Source organism: Notamacropus eugenii, chromosome 3, assembly GCF_028372415.1.
Source record: "Notamacropus eugenii isolate mMacEug1 chromosome 3, mMacEug1.pri_v2, whole genome shotgun sequence".
Taxonomy (NCBI): domain Eukaryota; kingdom Metazoa; phylum Chordata; class Mammalia; order Diprotodontia; family Macropodidae; genus Notamacropus; species Notamacropus eugenii.
The window spans coordinates 134,154,560-134,179,189 of NC_092874.1; the positions used below are offsets into that span (position 1 = coordinate 134,154,560).

The 24,630-nt window shown below is 36.5% G+C and overlaps 1 protein-coding gene across 6 annotated transcripts in view; it reads left to right on the top strand.

Annotated features, from left to right (window-relative positions):
• The window catches only part of LOC140533320 (ankyrin repeat domain-containing protein 26-like), a 100,946-nt gene that overhangs the window by 10,636 nt on the left and 65,680 nt on the right, over positions 1-24,630 (top strand). For 5 of the 6 annotated variants that reach the window (XM_072652916.1, XM_072652920.1, XM_072652918.1 and 2 more), the window contains exons 2-6: positions 7,384-7,498; positions 7,664-7,837; positions 9,331-9,437; positions 18,539-18,676; positions 19,571-19,701. In XM_072652916.1, the coding sequence (XP_072509017.1) occupies positions 7,384-7,498; positions 7,664-7,837; positions 9,331-9,437; positions 18,539-18,676; positions 19,571-19,701 (665 nt within the window). Of the gene's footprint in view, positions 1-7,383; positions 7,499-7,663; positions 7,838-9,330; positions 9,438-11,380; positions 11,469-18,538; positions 18,677-19,570; positions 19,702-24,630 lie in introns of those variants that run through there. The other variant, XM_072652922.1, reaches the window with a different exon arrangement.

The following is a 24,630-nucleotide window of genomic DNA, read 5'->3' on the forward strand; positions in this document are numbered from 1 at the left end:
CTCTATTTCATTGAAAGACCAATTTTTCCCCTGAAGTATTATACTCAGTTTTGCTGGGTAGGTGATTCTTGGTTTTAGTCCTAGTTCCTTTGACTTCTGGAATATCCTATTCCATGCCCTTCGATCCCTTAATGTAGAAGCTGCTAGATCTTGTGTTATCCTGATTGTATTTCCACAATACTTGAATTGTTTCTTTCTAGCTGCTTGCAATATTTTCTCCTTGACCTGGGAACTCTGGAATTTGGCCACAATGTTCCTAGGAGTTTCTCTTTTTGGATCTCTTTCAGGCGGTGTTCTGTGGATTCCTTGAATATTTATTTTGCCCTCTGGTTCTAGAATCTCAGGGTAGTTGTCCTTGATAATTTCATGAAAGATGATGTCTAGGCTCTTTTTTTGATCATGGCTTTCAGGTAGTCCCATAATTTTTAAATTGTCTCTCCTGGATCTATTTTCCAGGTTAGTTGTTTTTCCAATGAGATATTTCACATTATCTTCCATTTTTCCGTTCTTTTGGTTTTGTTTTGTGATTTTTTGGTTTCTCATAAAGTCCTTAGCCTCCATCTGTTCCATGCTAATTTTGAAAGAACTGTTTTCTTCAGTGAGCTTTTGAATCTCCTTTTCCATTTGGCTAATTCTGCTTTTGAAAGCATTCTTCTCCTCATTGGCTTTTTGAACCTCTTTTGCCAATTGAGTTAGGCTAGTTTTCAAGGTGTTATTTTCTTCAGCATTTTTTTGGGTCTCCTTTAGCAGGGTGTTGACCTGCTGTTCATGCTTTGACTGCATGTCTCTCATTTCTCTTCCCAGCTTTTCCTCCACCTCTCTAACTTGATTTTCAAAATCCTTTTTGAGCTCTTCCATGGCCTGAGCCCATTGAATGGGCTGGGATATAGAAGCCTTGACTTCTGTGTCTTTGCCTGATGGTAAGCATTGTTCTTCCTCATCAGAAAGGAAGGGAGGAAATGCCTGTTCACCAAGAAAATAACCTTCTATAGTCTTATTTCTTTTCCCTTTTCTGAGCATTTTCCCAGCCAGTGACTTGACTTCTGAATATTCTTTTCACACCCACTTCGCCTCCAGATCCTCCCAGCCAGCGCTTGGGTTCTGAGATTCAAATGCTGCTTCCCAGCCTCAGGGCTTTTGGTGGGGGCAGGGCTGCTATTCAGTGTGAGATTAAGTTCAGGTGCTCAGGTGGGGGCAGGGCCGCCCCAGAGGCTCAGTTCCCTCAGGGGGTTTATGCAGAGACCTTCAACAATGGATCTGGGCTCCTGCCTGCTTGGGGAGCCCAGGTCTGCTCCCGCCTCAGCTGCGGCCTCCCAAGGGGGCCTGAGTTATGGGGGCACCCCACTCCCCTCTCAACCCACCAAAGAGACCCTCTCACCGACCCCCGTCACCTGTGGGTGGAGGGACCCGCGTGGCCGCTGGAGATCCCATCCCTGAAGCCCGCTCGGATCTGCTCCTCTTGGTGCCGCGGGCGCAGCAGGGCCGTGCTTGGTTCCCAGTCTGCGGCACCCAGGTTTGCAGGTCCCTCTGGAACAGAAATCTCCTTCGCTCCAATGTTCTGTGGCCTCTGGTGCTGCAGAATTCGCAGTGAGTTGCTATTTACAGATGTTCTATGGATTGTGGGTTCGGAGCTATGTGTATGTGCATCTTTCTACTCCGCCATCTTGGCTCCACCCCCTATTTCCTAGTTTTAAGGTGAACTATCAGTTTGTTGGTTGGTTATTGTCCTTCATTTTCGAAAAAGACTAAAATGACATCACCATGATAATGTCAAGTTTCAATGTGTCTGACTGTGGCTGATCAGACTAATAATAGGAGCCTGGAATTCTCCACCACAGATTGGGCACAGATAGTCCATATGAACATTTGTGGTGGATACCCCAAATTTGTTCATCCTACATTACCTTTGAGCTGTTTCAATTCTGCTTTGCTCATGAACCACAGCACCTTTTCTGATGTGGGCACACCATGCTGAGTGGTCCTATGCCAGTATCTCCCATGTCACACAATCAATTCCAATGTTCTTGAGAGAGACCTTGAGAGTATCCTCATATCACCTCTTCTGACCACCATGTGGTTGCCTGCCCCATGGAAGTTCTACATAAAATCATTTTTTTGGCAAGCGCATGTGGCCAGCTCATCAGAGTTGTGCTCTCTGAAGCATAGTTTGAATGCTTAGCAGTTTAGTTCAAGTAAGGACCTCAGTGTTTGGTACCTTATCCTGCCAGGTGATCTTCAGATCTTCCTAAGACAGTTCAAATGGAAGCAATTCAGTTTCCTGGCATGGCACTGGTATACTGTCCGTGTTTCACAGGCATACAACAATGAGGTCAGCACAACAGCTCTGCAGACTTTCAGTTTGGTAATCAATCTAATACCTCTTCCCTTCCATACTTTTCTTCGGAGCCTCCCACTGAGCTGGCTCTGGCAATGTGTGCATCGACCACATTGTCAATGTGTACCTCCCTGGAAAGTACACTACCAAGTACACTTCCATAGCATTCAGAAGTTCTCCATTTGTTGTAATTGATGGTTTCATGTATGGTGGTATGATGGTGGCCAATGGAGCACCTGTGTTTTCTTGGTGTTAATTGTTAGGCCAGAATTAGCACAGGCAGCAGAGAACTGAGCCATACTTTGTTGCATCTTAGCTTCAGAAACCACACTGAGTGCACAATCATTTGCAAACACAAAGTCATGCACTAGCACTCCCTCCACTTTGATCTTGGCTTGTAATCTTTTCAAATTGATGAATTTACCATCAGTATAGTAGTTGACTTTGATGTTATGTTCATCCTCATTGAAAGCATTTGACAACATGGCTGAAAACATTGTGCTAAAAAAAGTATGGGAGCAAGCACACAGCCATCATTCACTCCATTGGTGACTAGGAAGGCATGGGAGTTTTGTCCACTATCCAGAACCCCAGCAAGCATGCCATCATTAAACTGATGTACAATACTGATGAACTTCTCTGGGCAACCAAATTTTGACATAATTTTCCATAAGCCCTTATGATTAACAGTATCAAAGGCCTTGGTCAGATCTACAAATGCTGTGTACACACCTCTGTTCTGCTCCTGACATTTCTCCTGGAGTTGTCGGGCAGCATACATCATATTGACTTTTCCTCAGCCCTTTCTGAAGCCACACTGCCTCTCAGGTATATGACCATCTTCCAGGTGAAGGATCAGCCTATTAACGAGACTCTAGCAAGAATCTTGCCAGCAATGACTAAGAGAGAGACCTCCCCCGTGATCATCGTAGGACAATCTATTCCCTTTACCTTTATAGAGATAGACAGTGGAGGCATCCTTGAACTCCTCCTCTTGCCATGTAACCTGGAAAATTTCAGTCAACTTTTGTATGAGCAATGGGACCCCCTACCTTGTAAATCTCAGCTGGAATAGAATCAGCACCAGGTGCTTTGCCACATGAAGGAGCCTAATGGCCCTCAAAACCTCTTCTTCAGTTGGAAGTTCAACTAAGGAGGGAATGACTTCAACCTGAGCTAAATGGTCAGTGGCCTGAGCATTGATTGATGATGGTCTCTTGAGAACACTATGGAAGTGATTAGCCCATCTCTCTAGGATCATGTCCTTATCACTAATCAATGTGGCTCCATCAGCAGAATAGTTGTGATGCACCATAGGTTTTTGGTCCATAAATAGCTTTCAGGGAATCATTAAAGCTCTTTGGATTGTTACTCTCAGCATAAAACTGAGTTTCATCTGCCTTCTTACTGAGCCAGGTATCCTGCATCTCTCTAAGCTGTGCTTTTACTTTCCTTTTGATGGAATTAAATGCTGTCTTCTTAGAGGTGAATGAACTCTGGCAAATCCTGTGGAGTTGTCATTTTTCATTTAGCCACTTCTAATTTTCCCCATCATTTTCATCAAACCAGTCTTGGTATTTGCGAGTGTTCTGACTCAGCTGAGCAAATACAGTGCTGTACACCAAATCTCTGAAAGGTGTCCATTCCTTTTGTGCTCTACTATTGCCAACTGTGTGTTGGCTCAACTTTCCCTCCACTTTAGCAACAAACTGTTCACACTCAGAGAAGAGCTTTGATTTGTTGACATTAATTATTCTGGTAGTCATTTTGCCTTGGGGGCAGCACTTTTGATAAATACAAATTCTTAGCTTGGAAAGGATAAATCTGTGATCAGTCCAGCATTCTGCATCACACATTGCCCTCGTCACTCACATCTTGTCTGTCTCTTCTCCTTACAGTTACATAGTCTATTAGATGCCAGTGTTTTCTAGGAGGGTGCATCCATGAAGTCTTATTGCATTTAGGTAAATGGAAAACAATGTTGGTGATGAGAAGGTCATGCAGTGCACAAGTCTTCAGTAGTAAGTGACCATTGCTGTCACTATTTCCAGCTCCATTCCTCCCTAGGACTCCCTGCCAAGTCTGATAGTCTGAGCCTACTCTAACATTAAAGTCACCCAGAATTATAAATTTGTCCTCTTTAGAAACATTGATGATAAGGGTCTAGATCTTCATAAAATTTTTCTTTGACTTCATCAGGGTTCATCATGGTGGGAGCATAGGCATTGATGGTAGTGGCATGACTTTTTCCCGCAAGTGGCAATCACATTGTCATGAGCCTGTCATTCTCTCCTTTTGGCAGGCATACCAGCTTGCTGATGAGATTAGTTTTGATTGAAAAATCTACACCAGCTTCATGATACTCCTCTTCACTCTGGCCACTCCAGAAAAATATGTATCTAGCTTCCTTTGGCAGCCTGGTTTCAGTCAGGGCTGCTATTTGGATGCAATATCTGTTGAGTTCTCTTGCAATAAGAATAATTTCAGTTCTACTGAATTTTGTGTTGTCTATAAGTATGTGCACATTCCATGTGCTGATGGTGAGTGGAATCATCTTTGCAGATGTTTTTGTGTATTTTGTTCATTTTTTGCATGTGTTTTGACCACAGAGTGGGATGCCATAGTAATCAGGCCAGGGCTGGGTAAGCAGACAACTTTTACAGCACCTTTACTAGCCCCATTCCTCACACTAGGAGGTGAGCAGTGCAATCCTTAAAAGGCTGCTCAGACACCCAGGGGGCTGCTGAATCCCAATGCTGCTTCCAGTGAGAAATGACCCTGTGGCCTGGGCCACCTGTATGCAGAGTTGTGACTACAGTTCCCAGTGTATCTGCACCTTCTGCTTCATCACTTGCCTGTCACCACAGGACTTTGAGATAGCTATAATAGTAAAATGTTATGGGTGATGTTTTTTGACTCATGCGTAAATTGGATCTAAGTGAGGCAGAGTTGCACAAAGTTGTCAACCTCATTCTCTCAGTGGCAGGACAGAATCAAGACAACTGATGATGACTCAGGATGCAGTGGATGACTTTGGTGTCTTTGGTGTCTAACCAAGCTCTAAGCACTCCACATCGCCTGCTTCAGCAGCCTTCATGGCCACTGGAACAAATTGTTCTCATATGCCCATTCCACCAGGGGAAGTCTTCTCATGCTTGGGGTAGACACCCCCCTAACTCACCAATGGGTTTGAGACCCCTTGGTTACCCTCAACCTGGTTTGGCCCAACTGCTGAAATAGTTTACCAGGTTGTGGCCACTGCACATGATGCAGCTTCTTGCAGCCACAGGTAAGAATTGGGTAGAATAGGTGGACACCGAAAGTGGAAAGCATCCCTGAAAAGGTCTTGGTAACCATCACACCAAAGGTACTACTCCTCTCTGAACACACTTTACACTCCAGGGTGAACTGTACTTAATATATAAAGAGAAACTCCAAGGAGGATGAATGTTGTATTGGCAAACATCAGTTACATGTGAATTCAGATCGAAAACTGTCACAGACTCTTCTCATCACTCTATCTTTATGGTTATATTCTCCCTCAAAATGCACATCAACCAAGTTATACCCCCCCACCTTTGATGCCATTCAAGGAGCCTGAAGGTTGACCCAGCATCTGTGTCTTTTACTTTCCTTCCCCCTAATGTGAGCATTTGGTGTTGCTTGGCTTCATTTCTGGTTTCTTTCACTACTCATAACTCAGTTTCCTGCGTAAGCTGTTTCCCAAATGTACATAATTCCTTTCCCTCTCTCTGCCAATTCTTTCCCAGGAATACCTCTATCCACCCAGGTTCTTTTAGGCTGTCTCCCTTTTCTTTGATTTTTTAATCCTTTTTCTGAGTAAAAAAAAATCCTACCTTAATTGTCGCTAATAAGTATGAGGTACACTTGGATTAAGAAAGAGAAAATTAGTGTAAACCGAATGGATGGACAAGTTCCAAAGTTTTTTTAAAGTTCCCTTCACAGTCTCTGTAATCAAAGACTTATTTCATCTCTCCCCCTTTTTTTTCTTCTTACACTTCAGTCATTTATTCAACAGGCATACATTAAACAGCTATTATGTTCAATGCCCTATGTATGCATATATTGAGAGAAATGCAGTGCTATATAAGGTCTTTCCCCACCATCAGGGAGCTTGCTGTTCAACAAACACTGATTACATTTTGCAAGTAATAATTATTTTTATATATTTATTTTTAAGTTTACAACATTCAATTCCACAAGTTTTTGAGTTCCAAATTTTCTCCCCTCCCTTCCCTTCCCCCTCTCCCCTCAAGATGGAATGCAGTCTGATATAGGCTCTCTCTATATATTCACATTAAGCATATTTTTGCACTAGTCATGTTGCAAAGAAGAATTAGAAGCAATAGAATGAACTATGAGAAAGAAGAAACAAAACAAAAGAGAGAGAGAGCAAATAGTATCCTTCAGTTTGCATTCAGACTCTGTAATTCTTTCTCTGGATGTGAATAGTACTTTCCATCATGAATCTTTTGGCATTGTCTTAGAACCTTACATTTCTGAGAAGAGTCAAGTCTATCAAAGTCAGTCATTACACATTGTGGCAGTAACTGTGAACAGTGTTCTCCTGGTCCAGCTGCCAGTGAATCTAAGACTGGCAGGTCTTTTGAATTCTTGAGTTCTTTTGAGCTGCATTGGGATATGCCAGTGGGGTGCCTGCACTAAGGCTGGCATCAGTATGGTGAGTTTGAAGCTCTAAGGGACCATCAGGTTGCCTAAGGAGAGGTGAACCAGCGGAGGTGAGAAACTGGGCCAACTTCCCATGCTAGTCTGTAGTAAAATCTTAATCTATCTGCTGTTATATTCCCCCAGGCAATTTTGTCCATATCCAGCAATAAGAGCTAATGCATATTTTAGATTTCTTCAGGTGACAATAGTGGTGACATATTTATTTTGGCAGTGATTTACAGTGAAGTAATAAGAATAATAATGCATTTTATGTTAGAAATCACACTACATAATAATTGTACAGTTTTGTTTGTTGTAGTACATCATTAAGTAATCACATAACTCTCTCATTTCCATAGGACACCTCTACACCTGGCCTGTGCTAATGGATATCCAGATGTTGTGTCTCTCTTGGTAGAGAGAAATTGTAAGCTGAATATGCGTGACAATGATAGTCAAACACCTTTAATTAAGGTATGCATTAGTTAACCAAATTGGTCAATGAAATGCATTTTAATTTTTTTCTTTGATCAAGAAAATATGCTTTATTAACCTATTCAAATATCACTAATTATGTTTTAGTAAACTAAATTTTATATTAGAATATTTGTTATCCGTTTTTCTGTATTATACTGGCAGGCTGTACAGTGTCAGCAGAAAGAGTGTGCAACTATCCTGCTTGAACATGGTGCAGACCCTAACCTTGTGGACACCGACAACAACACTGCACTTCACTATGCTGCCTTTGTACAGAACACAGCCATAGCAGCAGAGCTGCTTAGACATAAAACGGATATTGAAGCAAAAAACAAGGTAGAAGCCAACCTCTTATAATAAATTATTTTATGAATTAAAATGTGTTATCAGGTAGTGTTCAATTCACATTGATATGATAATATATTATCATATTATCATTATATGATTCATATAATCATGGAAGCATTTCCCTAATGAAAACAGCTTAAAATAATTCTGTAGTCAAAGTTCATTGGCCTTTGGAATTTTCTAATGGGGAGAAGAAACAAAGAAAGAGATTTCATTAATGTTGGAACTCTTCTATGATTTAATTTTAGAGTAGGAATTCTTAACCTGGGATATATTAAGTTTAAGAAAAAACAACAACTTTATATGTAATTGACATCCTTTTCATTCTACATATTTTAGGCATTTAAAAACATTATTCTGAAAAGGGTGACATGATAGAAAAAAAATTAAGAAACTTTCTCTTAGGGAATTCCCTGGAGTACTGAAATGTTAAGTGACTTCCCAAGGCCATCCAGGTAGTATATGTGTGTCAGCAGCAGGCCTTGAATCTAAGTCATACTGATTTTGATGCTAGCTCTCTATCCATTCTATCACAGCTGTCTTTCTAGAATTTTCTTTGCATGATATATTAAGTCTGCTATGCAATGCAATGCAATGATTCCACCAAATATTTGCCTGCAATACTTTTCTACATATAAGCCTTTATGATACCAATGTTAATTTGTCATGTAGAAATACCACAATTTTAAAAAATTCTTTTTAAAATTTGTTCATACTAAGTATAAAACTACACAGACAAAATTTTCACAAGAACAAATTCTTGTGTTATGTGGGATTTTTTTTTCTATTTTCTAAAGACTATAACATTTCCTTTGTAGAACTACTGAATAACTCCTGATTTTTAAGAAAAGGTTTAACTTTTAGTCACTGCCGCTTGAGAGAGAAAAAACATAAAGTACACATTAAGAGAGTTGAGAAGAGAGGGAAAATGCCAAGAGAATGACTTTCTTCCAGGTTTAACCACTTTTTTTCATGAGTTTTGAGGTTGGTTGTACACACTCAAAGGGAATGGGTAAAGAGAACCAGTCGACTTTAAAACTGACTAGGGAATAGCTTTAGCTTGGCTGAGTTCTGAGGAAATTAGGTTGCCTGCATGCAGACAGTAATAGATCATGGCATGAAAGGAAGATACTCCTGAAATAATATGAAAGAATCTCTTACCAATCCTGGGTTTCAATGTCCTCATCACAAATTGATAGCGGGAAGGAATCCCTGAGGCTTTCTAGTTTCATTCTGTCATTTTACACATGAGGAAACTAAGGCCCAGAGAAGTAAAATAGTTTACTTATGATCACCCAGGAATTAACTAACAGAAGCAGGATTTATGCCCTGCTCTTCTCACTCCAAAGTTCCATTGTACCATACTTCCTTAGTATGTCATTAGCAAGTTTACAGAATGTTCACAAAATGCTTGAAATTGGATTGAAGGATATATAGAATTCTTGCAAACTATAACAATATCTTTAATATGATTTTTGCAGGAAGGCTATACACCACTTTTGCTTGCAATTAGAGAAAATAATCAAGACATGGTAGATCTTCTCTTAAAAAATGGAGCAAATGTAAATGCCTCAGACAAGTCTAAAAGGTACAGTAATTAAAGTGTGAACTGAAAAAAAAAAGAAAAGTTTCTAGAGGAAAAAGAACAACTTACATCATGGAACACTTAATGAACAACAATAATTGAAACTGATTATCATTATGAAAGGGTGAAGATGTCCACAAACATCAGCTATGAAAAGAAAAACAATTATTTATGACTGCAATAGAGAAAGCAGTTCATGTAGGCATGCCATCCAACATCAATTGGTGATTTCTATTTGCAGTTTTCACCATTTGATTTTAAGTTAAAGATTATCCCATAGAAGCTTTGTACTCTAGTGATTCTGTTGATTCTCTTTATGAAATCATCTTCATGTCACTCATGAGAATTGTAGTATGTGTCTTCTGCTCTTCAACTATCCTTAAAAATATGCCCATTGACAAATACAAATCAATACAAGAATAATATTATGAAATACTTTGATGGACCTATGATCTTATCATTGTGAATACTTGTTCATATTTTCATATTCATATTCAATGGGGCTACCCATTGAACTATGTAGAATCTAGGAAGATTTTACTTTGCACCCACTTTTTCAGTGTAGATTCTTAGACCAATCTCTTTTAACTAAGTTTAGATTCCATTAAGGGGCCTTTTTCATATTCCAGGGCTTGACACAATTATGACAATGTCATCCAAAATTAGGAGCATTTGAAATTATTCATTACATACAATCTCTATTCTGTTTGGATTCGGTGCAGGACATCCTACATAGCACTGGCAAATACCTTAGGTGCACTGGCTCATATTTTAATCCTTCCATACCTTTTCATTCTACATGAACTTTATTCTTGTCATTTCATAAAATCTTCATAGAGGATCCAGGAAACACAGTGAAGAATTCTCCTGGTTCTTTAAATATTTGAGAACCAGTGTAACCAAAATGCTCTCTGCTTTAATTTTCAATACAACATTAGCCCACCTCTTTTTATGTTTATACATGTCTTTGATAATGTCTCTCATATCACTTAACTATATCAAAGTCATTATTGCCTGAATGTCTTATGTTCACCATGCATATTTCCATGGCCTTTGGAATTATCTACAGTTTTGATCCTTCTGAAATCATGTTTTTGGTTTTTGGATTTTTAAGAAATCACTGTCACCACATGGCATTCCTGACAGAATATTGGCATTTATAAAAAGAGCTTTTGTGGTAGTGAGATCATTGGAAGTGCCATGTAGTTTCTCAAATGAGATCCAATTGGATCTCCTTTTCCTAATAATTATGAGCCCAGTGCATTGCTGTCTTTCAGTGTCCATCCAGGCAGTGTGTGTATATGTCTATGCATATAAACACATCTACAAAGATATAGATAGACCAAGTAGATGGGGCTACCCATTGAACTATGTAGAATCTAGGAAGTATTTACTTTGCACCCACTTTTTCAGTGTAGATTCTTAGACCAGTCTCTTTTGACTAAGTTTGGATTCCATCAAGGGGCCTTTTTCATATTCCAGGGCTTGACACAATTAGCACAATGTCATCCAAAATTAGGAGCATTTGAAATTATTCATTACATACAATCTCTATTCTGTTTGGATTCAGTGCAGGACATCCTACATAGCACTGGCAAATACCTTAGGTGAGCATATGCCTCACTATTTACGATTAACTTAATGCTGATGCTTGCTTATTGAACAAAGTTGTTCCTTTGGGTAGTATGGGTCATTGAGTCTTGTATGATTTTAATGTTTGCATGGGAGAAACTTGTTTGAAATTATCAAAATTTTTTAAAAATAGAACTGATATTATCCTAACAGAAAAGAAATTGACTGGTTACTATTGTTACAATAATTTCAGAATTAGTTTTCTATGTTTATTCAGATTATGGACTGGCCAGAATAGAGGTCAAAATTGATACAAAGGAGAAGAAAGAACAAAGATGCAAAACAGACAGTGGTTATATCAGCTATAGCCTGTTGTGATTAAACAAGCTATCAATTCCCCAAGATGAGAAATGGACATATCATTCATCCAGTTTACAAGCATGTGTTAAGTACTTCTATATGGTAAGCACTATACTAGGTAGGCAGTGAATATAAATAATTTCTCAGAAGTTTAATACAAAACAGTTGCCCCAAAAAGAAGGCCAAAAGAACCTAGAAATAACATCAAATGGGAAACATGATCTCTGCCAAAAAGAGAATTATTATTTTAAAATAAAACACAAATTGCAAATAATTTAAGGAGGAAGAGAATAGAAGATGAAGACGATGAAGATTAAATTTTGCTTCACAAAACGATGAAAAGCAGTTGAAGAGAAAATAAACCTGTAGGTTTTTTGACTTGAAGCCTAAACCAGATTATTCTGAGAGCATTTATCTATGGAATTAGAAAAGTGAAAATGAACAGATATGAAATAGGACAGAACTATCAGTATTTCTATTTAAATTAGCACCACCAGTGGAACATATGGATTCATTCAGCTCAGTTTCTGCTGTTTTCTGTTAGGCAAGAGCAATGGTACTTTACAAGTCTGATTCAAGAAGAGTGGCTAGACCTGACCAGATATCTAGAGAAAAGAAATCTATGACAGATAAAGCACAATTATGAGGTTACTTCAGAATTATTTTTAAAGTTATTTGAAAGAAGGTAAGATTCCAAAAGGGTGGAGAAAATTACTTCCTAATGAAATAAAAATTTGTGAATATCTACAAGTGATAGATTAGATTTTTCATTTAGCTGAGGTCTCAAAAGATGTGTATGGCATCTTTTTTGAGCCTTTATTTCTGACTGTTAGCTTTTTATAATGATATTCCCCCTCCTCACATGTCAAGGCAATTTTTAGCATTCATTTTTACAAGATTTTGAGTTCCAAATTATTCTGCCTTCCTCCCTCCTCTCTTTTGAAAATGGTAAACAGTTTCATATAGATTATACATGTGCTATCATGTAAAACATTTTCACAGTCACAGTTGTGAAAGGAAAAACAGATTAAAAGAAAAAAACAGGAAAAAGAATAAAGTAAATGAAAAATGCTTCAATCTGCATTCAGAGTCCATCAGTTCTTTTTCTGGATATAGATAGCATTTTCCTTTGTGTGTCTTTTGTACTTGTCTTGGATCATTGTGGGCTGAGGAGAGCTGAGTCATTCATTCTTGATCATCACACAATGTTGCTGACACTATGTACAATGATTTCCTTGTTCTGCTCATTTCACTTTGCATCAGTTTGTACAAATCTTTTCAAGTTTTTTTCTGAAATCTGCCTACTTATAATTTCTTGTAGAATAATACTATTCCATTACATTCATATATCACAACTTGTTCAGCTATTCCCCAATTGATGGGCATCCCCTCAATATCCAATATTTTGCCACCAATAATAAGACTGCTGTGAATATTTTTGCACATGTAGGTCCTTTTCCCTATTTCATGATCTCTTTGCTATACAGACCTATGTAATGGCAAGTAAAGTTGGACCTTTTACTGTTTTTGTTTTAGTATAATCAAGAAGTATACTGCCTCTTTTTGTTCAGATCCAGGGCCATTTAGATTGTAAGGAAGGGTGGATTGTAAGGACAAGCAAAGTAGGATCTTTTGCTATTTTTTTAATAAAAAGTGCCTCTGATTGAATAAGGTGATTGAGGAGGATATTTCCCATCCATCGATGGTCCTGGGAGACTCATACCTATTGTTAATGAGGTACTGTTTCTCAAGGAATGTGATGCCCTCTGGCTCTAAGAAGTCTATGAAGACTCTGAGGTGCGGTTTTACTTTGAGGCTTAGTTTTTGGAAGAAGGTTTGTGTGCCAGATGAAACTCTGGGAAGCAACTAAATAACCCCTAGTTTTGAAAATCCAGATGTTTGTGCTGCCCTCTCTGATAAAGATGTATGTATGTTAACAGACAGACATTTGGAAACATGTCTGTTGACTTTTGATATCTCTGTATTTTCTGTGAAGTTCAGAGTGCTGATTTTTTCCCCTGAACTAACTGAATAATATATGTGCTTGATTAAAGTGATTGTTAACCCCTCAAAAGTTCTTTCCTTTTAGAAAAGCAGATTAAAGAAACTGTGATAGCAGGCCCCCTTGTGTATGTCAGGGTGCTTACTGTTACAATCTGGTAGTGGTGTTCCTGGATTAAAAACTATGCACAGATTTGTTTCCTCTTTGAGTGTAGTTCCAAATTACTCTCCAGAGTGGTTAGATCAGTTCACAACTCTACCAACAATGCATTAGTACCCCATTTTCCCACATCCTCCCCAACATTTATTATTTTCCTTTTTTTCGTGGTAGCCAATGTGATCAATGTGAGATGGTATCTCAGAATTGTTTTAATTTGCTTTTCTCTAATCAAAAGTGATTTAGAGCATTTCTTCATATGCCTATCGACAGCTTTGATTTGTTTATCTGAAAACAGCCCATGTCTTTGACCATTTATCATTTGGGAAATGGCTTGTATTCTTCTAAATGTGACTTAATTCTCTATATGTTTGAGAAATGAAGCCTTTATCAGTGACACTTGCTGTAAAGATTGTTTCCCAGCTTTCTGCTTTCCATCTATTCTTGGTTGCATTGGTTTTATTTCTACAAAAGCCTTTTAATATAATCAAAATGATCTATTTTACTTTTCATAATGCTCTCTTTCTCTTGTAGTCATGAATTCTTTCCTTCTCCATAGATCTGACATTGCTCTTCTAATTTGTTTATAGTCTTACCCTTTATTTCTAAATCATGCACCCATTTTGACCTTATCTTGGTATAGGTATGTGAGATGTTGATTTGTGTCCTGTTGTTTTCTAGTTTGTCCAGCAGTTTTTGTCAGATAATGAATTCTTATCCCAAATGCTGGGATCTTTAGGTTTATCAAATACTGCGTTCCTATGGTCATTGACTACTGTGCTTTGTATACCTAATCTATTCCACTGATTCACCACTCTTAGATACCAGATGGTTTTGTATCAGATAATTTTGTTGATTACTGCTTTATATATATTTCTCAGCACCTTCCTTTATATATTTTTCATTAATTCCCTTGATATTCTTAACTTTTATTCTTCCAAATGAATTTTTCAATTTTCTTCTAGTTCTGTCAAATGATCTTTTTGGTAGTTTGATTGTTATGACCCTGAATAAGACATTACTTTAGGCAGAATTGTCTTTTTTTTTTTAATGGTGGCTTAGCCTACTCATGAGCAATTGATGTTTTTCAGTTGTTTAGATCTGACTTCATTTGTGTAAAAAGTATTTTGTAACTGTGCTCATATAGTTCCTGGGTTTGACTTGGCAGGTAGGCTTGCAGGTATTGTGTGTTGTTTACATTTATTTTGAATGGAATTTCTCTTTCTAGCTCTTGCTGCTGGGCTTTGTTGGTTATATATATAAAGAAATGCTGATGATTTATGTGTGTTTATCTTATAGCTTGCAACTTTCCTTAAATTAATTATTTCAAGTAATTTGTTTAGTTGATTCTCTAAGGATTTCTAAGTATACCACCATTATCATCTGGAAAGAATGATAAATTTATTTCCCCATTGCCTATTCTAATTCCTTCGATTTATTTTTCTTCTCTTATTGCTGTAGTACAGTATTGACTAACAGCAGTGATAATGGGCATCCTAGCTTTACCCCAGTCTACTTGGCAAGGCTTCTAGCTTATCCACCCCCATTACACATAATACTTCCTGATGGTTTTAGATATATCCTGCTTATTATTTTAAGAAATGCTTCTTTATTCCTATGTTCTCCAGTGTTTTTAATAGGAATGTGTGTTGTGTTGTGTCAAAAGCTTTTTTCAGAATCCATTGAAAAATTTGTGTGATTTCTGTTTTTTTAATCATGTAGTCTGTTACATTGATAGTTTTCCTAATATTACACCCTCCATGAATTCCTGGCATAACTCCCTTCTGGTCATAGTGTATATAATACTTGTGCTACATTGCTGCAATCACTTTGCTAATGTTTTGTTCAAAGTTTTGGCATTGATAGTCATTAGGGAAATTGATCTATAATTTACCTTCCTCAAATCAAGTGGTGCTAGCTTTCTGGTGATGAACCCCTCTTTACTTACTTTAGTCTGTCCTTAAACAACAGAGTTCATTGCTATATTCATGTTTAATGTCTTTCATGTTTGTTAAGACATAAAATAGGCTGTTCTGGATTAGCTTTTTTTCAACCAAGGGTCAGTTCCACATTATGAAGTGACATTGGAGTAGGAATTTAGTGGAGTGAGTTACCAATATTATTTGTAACTTAATCATTTTCAAAAAGCCTCCATTTTACTTTGAAGGATAGTAAACAAGTGGAAACTCTGTGGATCATCCTTCTGAAAGTCCTTAACTTTTGTACACAAGTGACTTTGACATACTCTCTTCTTGTCTGTCATAAAGCCTTAATTTTAATAGTCCCTGCTAAAACTTTTAAAGGGACAAAAAACCACTCTCATTCTTACCTTTCATGCTGGTCTTAATTGCCATTTTTCATGCTGCACATAAGCAATAAAAGTACTCATATCCATCACAAAGTGTTTGTGTTCCACATACATATTAACTCTAAAGAATATGAGACATTGGAGAGTGGAGCCAAGATGGTGGAGTGAGAGCAAGCTCTAGGAGTTTGTTTCAAATACCTCTAAAAAGAGAATCTGGACAAATTTTAGAGTGGGGGAATCCACTAAGAGATAGAGTGTGGCAGATTTCCAATCCAAGACAGCCCAGAAAGTTGATGGGAAGGATCTGTTAACACAGGGCTAGGGGAACACAAAGTACACAGGCTGCACCAGTGCAGACCCCACCATATCAAAGCTGATCAGGTACTGCTAGGCAGACTGAATCAGAAGCAGCAGTGAAAATTCTCAAACATATAAGCACAGGATGAGAGTCTAGCAGAATTGAGTGAGAGAGAAGCTCAGGATCTCCAGTAACAACAGCAGCCATTCCTGAGACTATCAGCCTGCAGATTAAATATTTGTAAGTCATTTACTTGAACTTCCAGGAGCCAAGATGGCAAAGTGATCTGTAAGTGCTCATACCTTCACCTTGTGGACCTTGAAAAACTCAGAGAATATATCCCCAGGAAAAATCCTGGAACAGTGGGATCACCTCCAAAGCCTAGGAAAATCATCAAGGAGAGAGAGACCTTCTTGCTGTTGCTGAAGGGGATCAGTGCAGGACTGGAGCTGTCCCAGACAGCCACACCTCAGCAAAGCAGGAGATCATGAGCCCCAAGGTGGTGGAGCCTGGACAGTATCTTCCCAGAAATCATCAAGGAAAACTGCCCTGAGGTCCTAGGTCTAGAGGGCAAAATAGTCATCATAAGAATTCACCAATCACCTCCTGAAAGAGATCCCAAACTGAAAACGCCAAGGAATATGGTTGCCAAATTCCAAAACTATCAACTTAAAGAGATAATACTGTAAGGCTCTAGAAAGAAACAATTCAGATCTCGAGGAACTACAGTCAGGATCATACAGAACCTTACAGCTTCTGCATTAAAATATCAGAGAGATTGAAATATGGCATTCCATAAAGCACTAGAAACAAGGATCAATTACCCAGCAAAATTGAACATAAGATTTCAGGCAAGGAGATGGACATTCAATGAAATAAGGGATTTCCAGACTTTCCTGATGAAAAGACCAAAGCTCAGTAGAAAATTTGATCTTCAAATACAACTCTCAAGACAGGAATGAAAGGTAAACTGAAAAAAAGAAGAAAAAAAAACCTTGTTATTCAATATGGGGAAATTGTTTACATTCCTATAAGATACTTGTTAATCTAGTCCAAATGGATACATGATCTGGGTATAAAAACTGATACTATAAACAAATTAGGAGAGCAAAGAATACTGTATTTGTCAGATTTATGGAGAATGGAGAAATTTTTGACCAAAGAAGAGATAGAGAACATTATGAAGTGCAAAATGGATAATTTTGGTTGCGTTAAATTGAAAAGTTTTTCCACAAACAAACCCAATGCAACCAAGATTAGGAGGGAAGCAGAAAACTGGGAAAGAAGTTTTACAACTAGTGTCTGTGATAAAGGCCTCATTTCTAAAATATATAGAGAACTGAGTTAAATTTACAAGAATAGAAGTTATTTCCCATTGATAAATTGTCAAAGAATGTGAACAGGCACTTTTCAGATGAACAAATTAAAGTTATCTATATTCATATAAAAATGCTCTAAATCACTATTGATTAGAGAGATGCAAATCAAAACAACTCTGAAGTACCACATCACACCTATCAGATTGGCTAATGTGATAAAACAGGAAGAAGGTAAATGTTAGAGAAAATGTGGGAGAGTTCAAACACTGTCCCGGAGAGCAATTTGGAACTATGCCCAAAGGGCTACAAAAATGTGCATACCCTTTGACCCAGCAATATCACTTCTAGGACTATATCCCAAAGAGATTATAAAAATGGGACAAGATCACACATGTACAAAAATATTTATAACAGCTCCCTTTGTGGTGGTCAAGAATTGGAAATTGAGGGAATGCCCATCGATTGGTGAATAGCTGAACAAGTTGTGGTGTATGCATGTAATGGAATAGTATTGTGCTATAAGAAATGATGAATAGGAGGACTTCAGAAAGGCCCTGAAGGACTTATATGAATTGATGCTGAGTGAAATAAGCAGAACCAGGAGAACATTGTACACGGTAACAGCCACAGTGTGCAAGGAATGTTTCTGACAGGCTTAGCCCTTCACAGCAATGCAAGGGCCTAAAACATTCCCAAAGGATACTTGAGGCAAAATGCCAACCCCATCCAGAGAAAGAACTATGGAATCGGAATGCAGAATGAAGCAGACTGTTTTCTCTTGTGTTATGTTTTATTTTGGTTTGGTTTTTCTCATGGTTTCTCCCATTCATTTTAATTCTTCTATGCAACATGACTAATGTAAAAATGTGTTTAATAAGAATGTATGTGTAGAACCCATATAAGATTGCATGCCATTCCAGGGAGGGAGGTGAGAAGGAGGGGGAGAATATTTAACACTTATGGAAGTGGTTGTTGAAAACTGAAAACAAACAAATTAATTTGAAAAAAAGAACATGAGACATCCTCTTATTGAAAGATATCAAGAAAAATCTGATTAAATTCTTAAATGTGAATTTTTTGTTATTCTAGAACAGCCTTGATGATTGCTGTCAGTGGTGAACCAACTGGCATAGTCAGTCTTCTTCTTGAATATGATATTGATCTCTCTTGCCAAGATACATATGGATGGACAGCTGAGGAATATGCTATTGTCAGTGGTCATTCTATGTGAGTATTAACATTATAATTCTAATTTGCATTTAAAAGAACTTTTCCTCCATACAATTTTGATTACCTGAGGCTTTCATAACTGATCTGGCAAGTATACTTAAAAGCACTAAGAAGAAATTGGGCAAATGGTAAAGTTAGGCTATCCAAGTTAAGTAGGACATAATAAACAAGAGACAGGGTATAAGGTAAAGAGTTAGGTATTCTGAGATCAGAATTTTCAGAAGTAGTAATAATGATAACAGCTGCCATTTTTTTTACAAAGTTTTACATACATTTTATTTTTTGATCTTTACAAAAGTTCTATAATTCACTTACAATGTCTGATTTAGAGAGGCATTTTTTGTTTGTTTTTTAACCTTTGCTGACACTTCTCAATTGTGGTAGATCTAAAGTTAGTTTTGGGGAAAATCGCATTATGTCTTCAGCACCTGCAAATGAGTGATAACTAAAAAGAATAAATCATAAATACTAATAATCAACATTAGAATTTGCAGAGAGGCAATTTGGTACAAGGGAAAGAGTGCTCAATTTGGAGTCCAGAGGACCTGGAGAGCAATAATGCCTCTCACTATCTGTGTTACCTTGGACAACTGTTATGTTTTCTGGAACTCAGTTACTTAGTCTATAAAATAAAGAGATTGGAGTAGATGACCTTTATAGAACCTTTGAGCTTTGATTCTACAATTCTATAATAACTGTGACTCCTAGTACAAGTGTATTATGTATAGATTGAATGATAGTTGTGCTCTATAGACTATCAAAATAATAAAAAAAAACTTTTTGCTGATGAGCTGACTATTTAAGGTTTGAGATACACAAAGATTTGGTGCATATAATTTTTATCTTGGCTGATGTAGAATTGTTATGTTTTATATCTTATTTTATACATAGTCATCGCCAACTGATTAATCAATATGGAACACAGAAGGCCCTTAATCAGCCCCTTTCACCCCAAACTGGCCAGTCAGAGAGGGCTTCCGATCCAGAATTTACTTTGGGTGGACCTGCCATAGACCAACAAGGTAGGACTGACAAACCTGAAGAAATAGTTAATTTAAAAAATAATGAAAGAGCAATCTTAAAATTCATATATACTTTTTATTTCTATTTCCATTTTATACTTTAAAGAGATAGGAACTGGTTTATTTTTTTGTTAGTTACTTAATTATCCTTGTAGGTTCACTATCCTGAAACTGTTTACTAAAAACAGCCTCAAGATCTTTTGTATTATTATAATCTGCTTTATCCAAAATTTTCTTCCTGTGGGCTACGATAACAATTTTAAAATTTCTACACTATTCTAAATTTATTTAACCAAATAATATGAAATCTTTTAAACACTTTTAAAATGTATTATATTTAGCAATATTATTTATTTCTGATTCTTAAATATGAGAAAAATAAATAATACATATAAGAGCCTTCTACAACTGTAGCATGTCCACAGTCACACCTGTACACACACGGACAGACTGACTGACCTAATATTTGAATATATAAAGATAGAACAGTAAAACAATGGGAGAACAGAGCCCTTTTTATTTTTTGAAATTCTGTGTAAATCACTTATCCAAGCTTTGGAAATGTATACATTTTTAACATTTCCAAAATTTTTAAATGTTAATAAAGCTTTCACTTCACAGATACTAACGAGACCACATGAACCAAAATAGTTAGGAGGACCAGGGAATAGAGAGTTGATAGGTAATGCATATATGTTCCTAGATTTTTGGTTGATATTTGCATATATGTCCACTTCCAACATGACTCTAGGAACACTTTCTAACCTCCTGATTCAGGCAGTTAAACTTTGGAAGAGAGGAGATTTTCTGAGTTAGTTCCTAACATTTAATCCTGCCAGCTGGGCCATTTGGAATCTTAATGAACTGGGCTTGCAATAATGAATTTATTTCACATTTATAAGATTTTTTTTTTCAAACCAATTCTCACCTTGTGAGAAGAGTAATGTAAGTATTCTGTTTACTCCCATTTGATGAAACTGAGGAACAGAAAGCTTGGATGTCTTGTTCATACTAACAAGGCTATAAAGAAAGTCTTATCATTGAACATTATATTATACATTATCTTATACATTACACCATATATCTGAAAGAGATGAGCTATGTAAACCCTTCCTTAAAAGAAATGAGAAATCTCAATGGCTGAAGAAACAGTGTTTAATTTTAAGTATATATCTTACTACTGCCTAAAAATGTCTTTTTTCGTGCTTTAATATCCTCTAGCTAGTCAGGTGATGAATGAACCTCACTTTTTCTAAATTTCTTCATTTGTAAAATAGTATATCTCTAGCTACATACATGAAATTGTTATGACAGGCATTTAGGACTAAAAAAAGTTCTGTTCCTCAGTAAGTAGTATTTTTATCATGTTAACCACACATAAAAATTTTAAGCACAAACTTTTGCAAATCCCTAAGGAATTTTAATAAAAATAATTATGCAGTATAATCTCATTGAAATTGGAGTGTGTATGAAGTTTATCAATCAAGAAGAAGTTACAGTGTAGAATACTGAATTAAATATAAGGACAATTAAAGATTATGGTTTATTAGTGATAGAACTATTCATAAATATGTTCCAAGAAGATATCAGAATAGATACTGACTTCATGAAATATATATTATCAATAACATTTTCTGTAGAAACATATCACCAAGGCAATACCCACAGCGGCAGTTATGAATATGCCAGCTTATTTCCAGGTTTGAATTTTAAGACTCTTTTCATTGAAAACAGAACCAAGACATTTATTCAAACACCAAAAAGCCAAATCCATCATACTAACAAAGAAATCCAACATAGTAATCAAAAGGTCTATACACATTATCAGGCCTTCTCACAAACCAACACTCTCTCTATCTCTCTCTCTCTCTCTCTCTCTCTCTCTCTCTCTCTCTCTCTCTCTCTCTCTCTCTCTCTCTCTTTGTCTCTCTCTCTGTCTCTCTCTCTCTCAGCTAGCTGCTTGTTTCCTCTTTCCCAGCTCTGCCTGTTTGTCTCACTTCCTCTCAGCTCTGCTCCACTCCTTCCTGCTCTGTGTGACTTAGACCCATGTAACTCAGTCTTCCATGTGACTTAAGCATGTTACATAGACCTATTTATGGATGGGAAATATCTTCCCATTCCATTAATGGTATAACAAGCCCCAATATATAGTGTATGCTTATATGTGTTAATTTTAGAATTTTAAAAGGGTAAAGGAACTAGGGAAAGGAATAAGAAGAAAAGTTAATGTTAATGATTTGCTTTATAATATATACATATATATGCTTATCTTCAAATACTCATCCTTCACCATAAGGCATTTATTTGTTCCAACATATTTTCTTTTCATCAAAAAATTGATAAAATTTATTATTTATAGGTAAGTGTAGCTGTAACAGCATTGCTTAACCAAGAATTAGACACAACATTCATGATCTCTTTGTTCTTTTGAACTTGAGGAGTCAGTGAATGATTACTCTAAACCTCCAGTCTTCATTATTTTGGGATGAAGCTTAGAGCAATAATAAAATGAGAACCTCTTTTCTAGACTTATACTAATAATGAACACTTTGCATATAAATTTCCATATAAATCATATTGTCAAAGAGAACCAGACTCTTATGAAGAATGAATGTGCCAGGGCCCTCTTCCCAGGGTCTGGTCGTTATTTTCACTTCCCTAGAACCAACATCTTGCTTTTCTTGCCATTGTTTCTTGCATTCTTTCTATACATTAATTGTGAATAATCTCAATTTCTTTGTCAAAACAACAAAATTTATGAGTTTTCTGGTACTTTGGCAAATTATTATATTCTGCAATTCAGCACTCCCTTGTTATTTCTTCTGGTTACTTGTATATTTTGATTCAGGGTTATGGTAGAAAAACCATAATGATCCAAAACATGGGATTCTAAAAGTCTTTTTTTTTCCTATCCTCTGAAAATTGATATTCAATTTGCTTTTTGTGCAACCATAATTTTAATTGTGTAATGTCATCTTCCTGCATGAGTCATCATGGATAACACCATGAACCACTGAATAACAGATGACAACAACTATGTTTCTGTGCTAATTCATTTTAATATCATTGATTTCCATTTTTAATGTAGATTCTGAATAATATACCTAATAAGCTATAGTAGTATTCATCATCTGTTGTCCACCTCCCTCATAAAATATTTTATGCCACATAAATACTAGTGTATAGCATGACAAATAGATAAATCCCCCTTTAATTGTGCATTTTATCATTTCAAACACATCACTTGTCTCCATAAGTGCATACAAAACTAATTCATAATTTGTAAATTCCTTCTATCATAAATAAAACTTCACTCAATTGCAATACCAAATACTTTTGATGATTGCCATTTTGTAATATAATTTTAGATCTGGTATGCATAGGCCACTTTCCTTTGTACTTTTTTTCATTAATTTCCTTGATATTCTCAATCGTTTATTCTTCCAGATGAATTTTATTTTTTTCTAGCTCTATCAAATAAGTTTTTGGTAGTTGATTAATATAGCACTCAATAAGTAAATTAATTTAGGTATAATTGTCATTTTTATTATATTAGTTTGGCCTGCCCTTGAGCAATTGATATTTTTCCAATTGTATAGATATGACTTTTTTTGTGTAAAAAGTGTTTTGTAGTTGTCTTCTTATAGTTTCTGGGTTTGTCTTGACAGGTAAACTCTCAAATATTTTATATTGTCTACAATTATTTTAAGTGGCATTTCTATTTTTATCTCTTGTTGCTAAGCTTTGTTGATAATATATAGAAATGCTGATGATTTATGTGGGTTTATTTTATATCCTGATACTTCACTAAAGTAATTCGTTGTTTCAAGTAGTTCTTTTCTTGATTCTCTAGAGTTCGCTAAGTACACCATCATATCATCTGCAAGGAGTAATAGCTTTGTTTTGTCATTGCCTATTCTAATTCCTTCAATTTCTCTTTCTTCTCTTATTGCTAAAGCTAACTTTTATACTACAATATGGAATAATAGTGGCGATAATAGGTATCCCTGTTTCACCCCTGATCTTACTAGAAGTGCTTCTAGCTTATCCTCATTACAATACAATCCTTGCTGATAGTTTTAGACCAATACTGCTTATCATTTTAAGGAAACCTTAGTTTATTCCTATGCTCTCTAGTGCTTTTAATAGGAATAGGTGTTGTATTTTGTCAAAAGCTTTTTTTGCATCTACTGAGATAACTGTGTATTTCCCCTATCCTATTTTTCCCCTTTTATTCTTTTCTCTCTCTTTCCCTCCTCACAAGAGTTTTGTTTCTGACTCCCACCTCCCTCAGTCTCCCCTCCCTTCTATCAGTCTCTTTTCTTTCCCTTTTTCCCTCCTACTTCTCTACAGGGTAAGATAAATTTCTCTACTCAACTCAATGTGCATATTATTCCCTCTTTGAATCAAATCTGATGAGAATAGGATTCAAACACAATCCTAAAGGATTATATTCAGTTTTGCTGGTTAGGTGATTCTTGGTTTTAATCCTAACTCCTTTGACCTCCAGAATATCATGTTTCAAGTTCTCTGAACCCTAAATGTAGGAGATGCTAAATCTTGTGTTACCCTGATTGTGGTTCCACAGTATTTGAATTGTTTATTTCTGTCTGCTTGCAAACTTTTCTCCTTGACCTGGGAACTTTGAAATTTGGCTACAATATTCTTGGAAATTTTAATTTTGAGATATCTTTCTCAAAAAGGTGATCAGTGGATTCTTTGAATTTCTGTTTTACCCTCTGGTTCTAGACTATCAGGGCAGTTTTCCTTGATAATTTCTTGGAAGATGATGCGTAGGCTCTTTTGTTTATCATGCCTTTCAGGTACTCCAGTAATTTTTAAATTATAGTGAGATATTTCACATTGTCTTCTTTTTTTCATCCTTTTAGTTTTGTTTTGTAATTTCTTGCTTTCTCATAGAGTCATTAG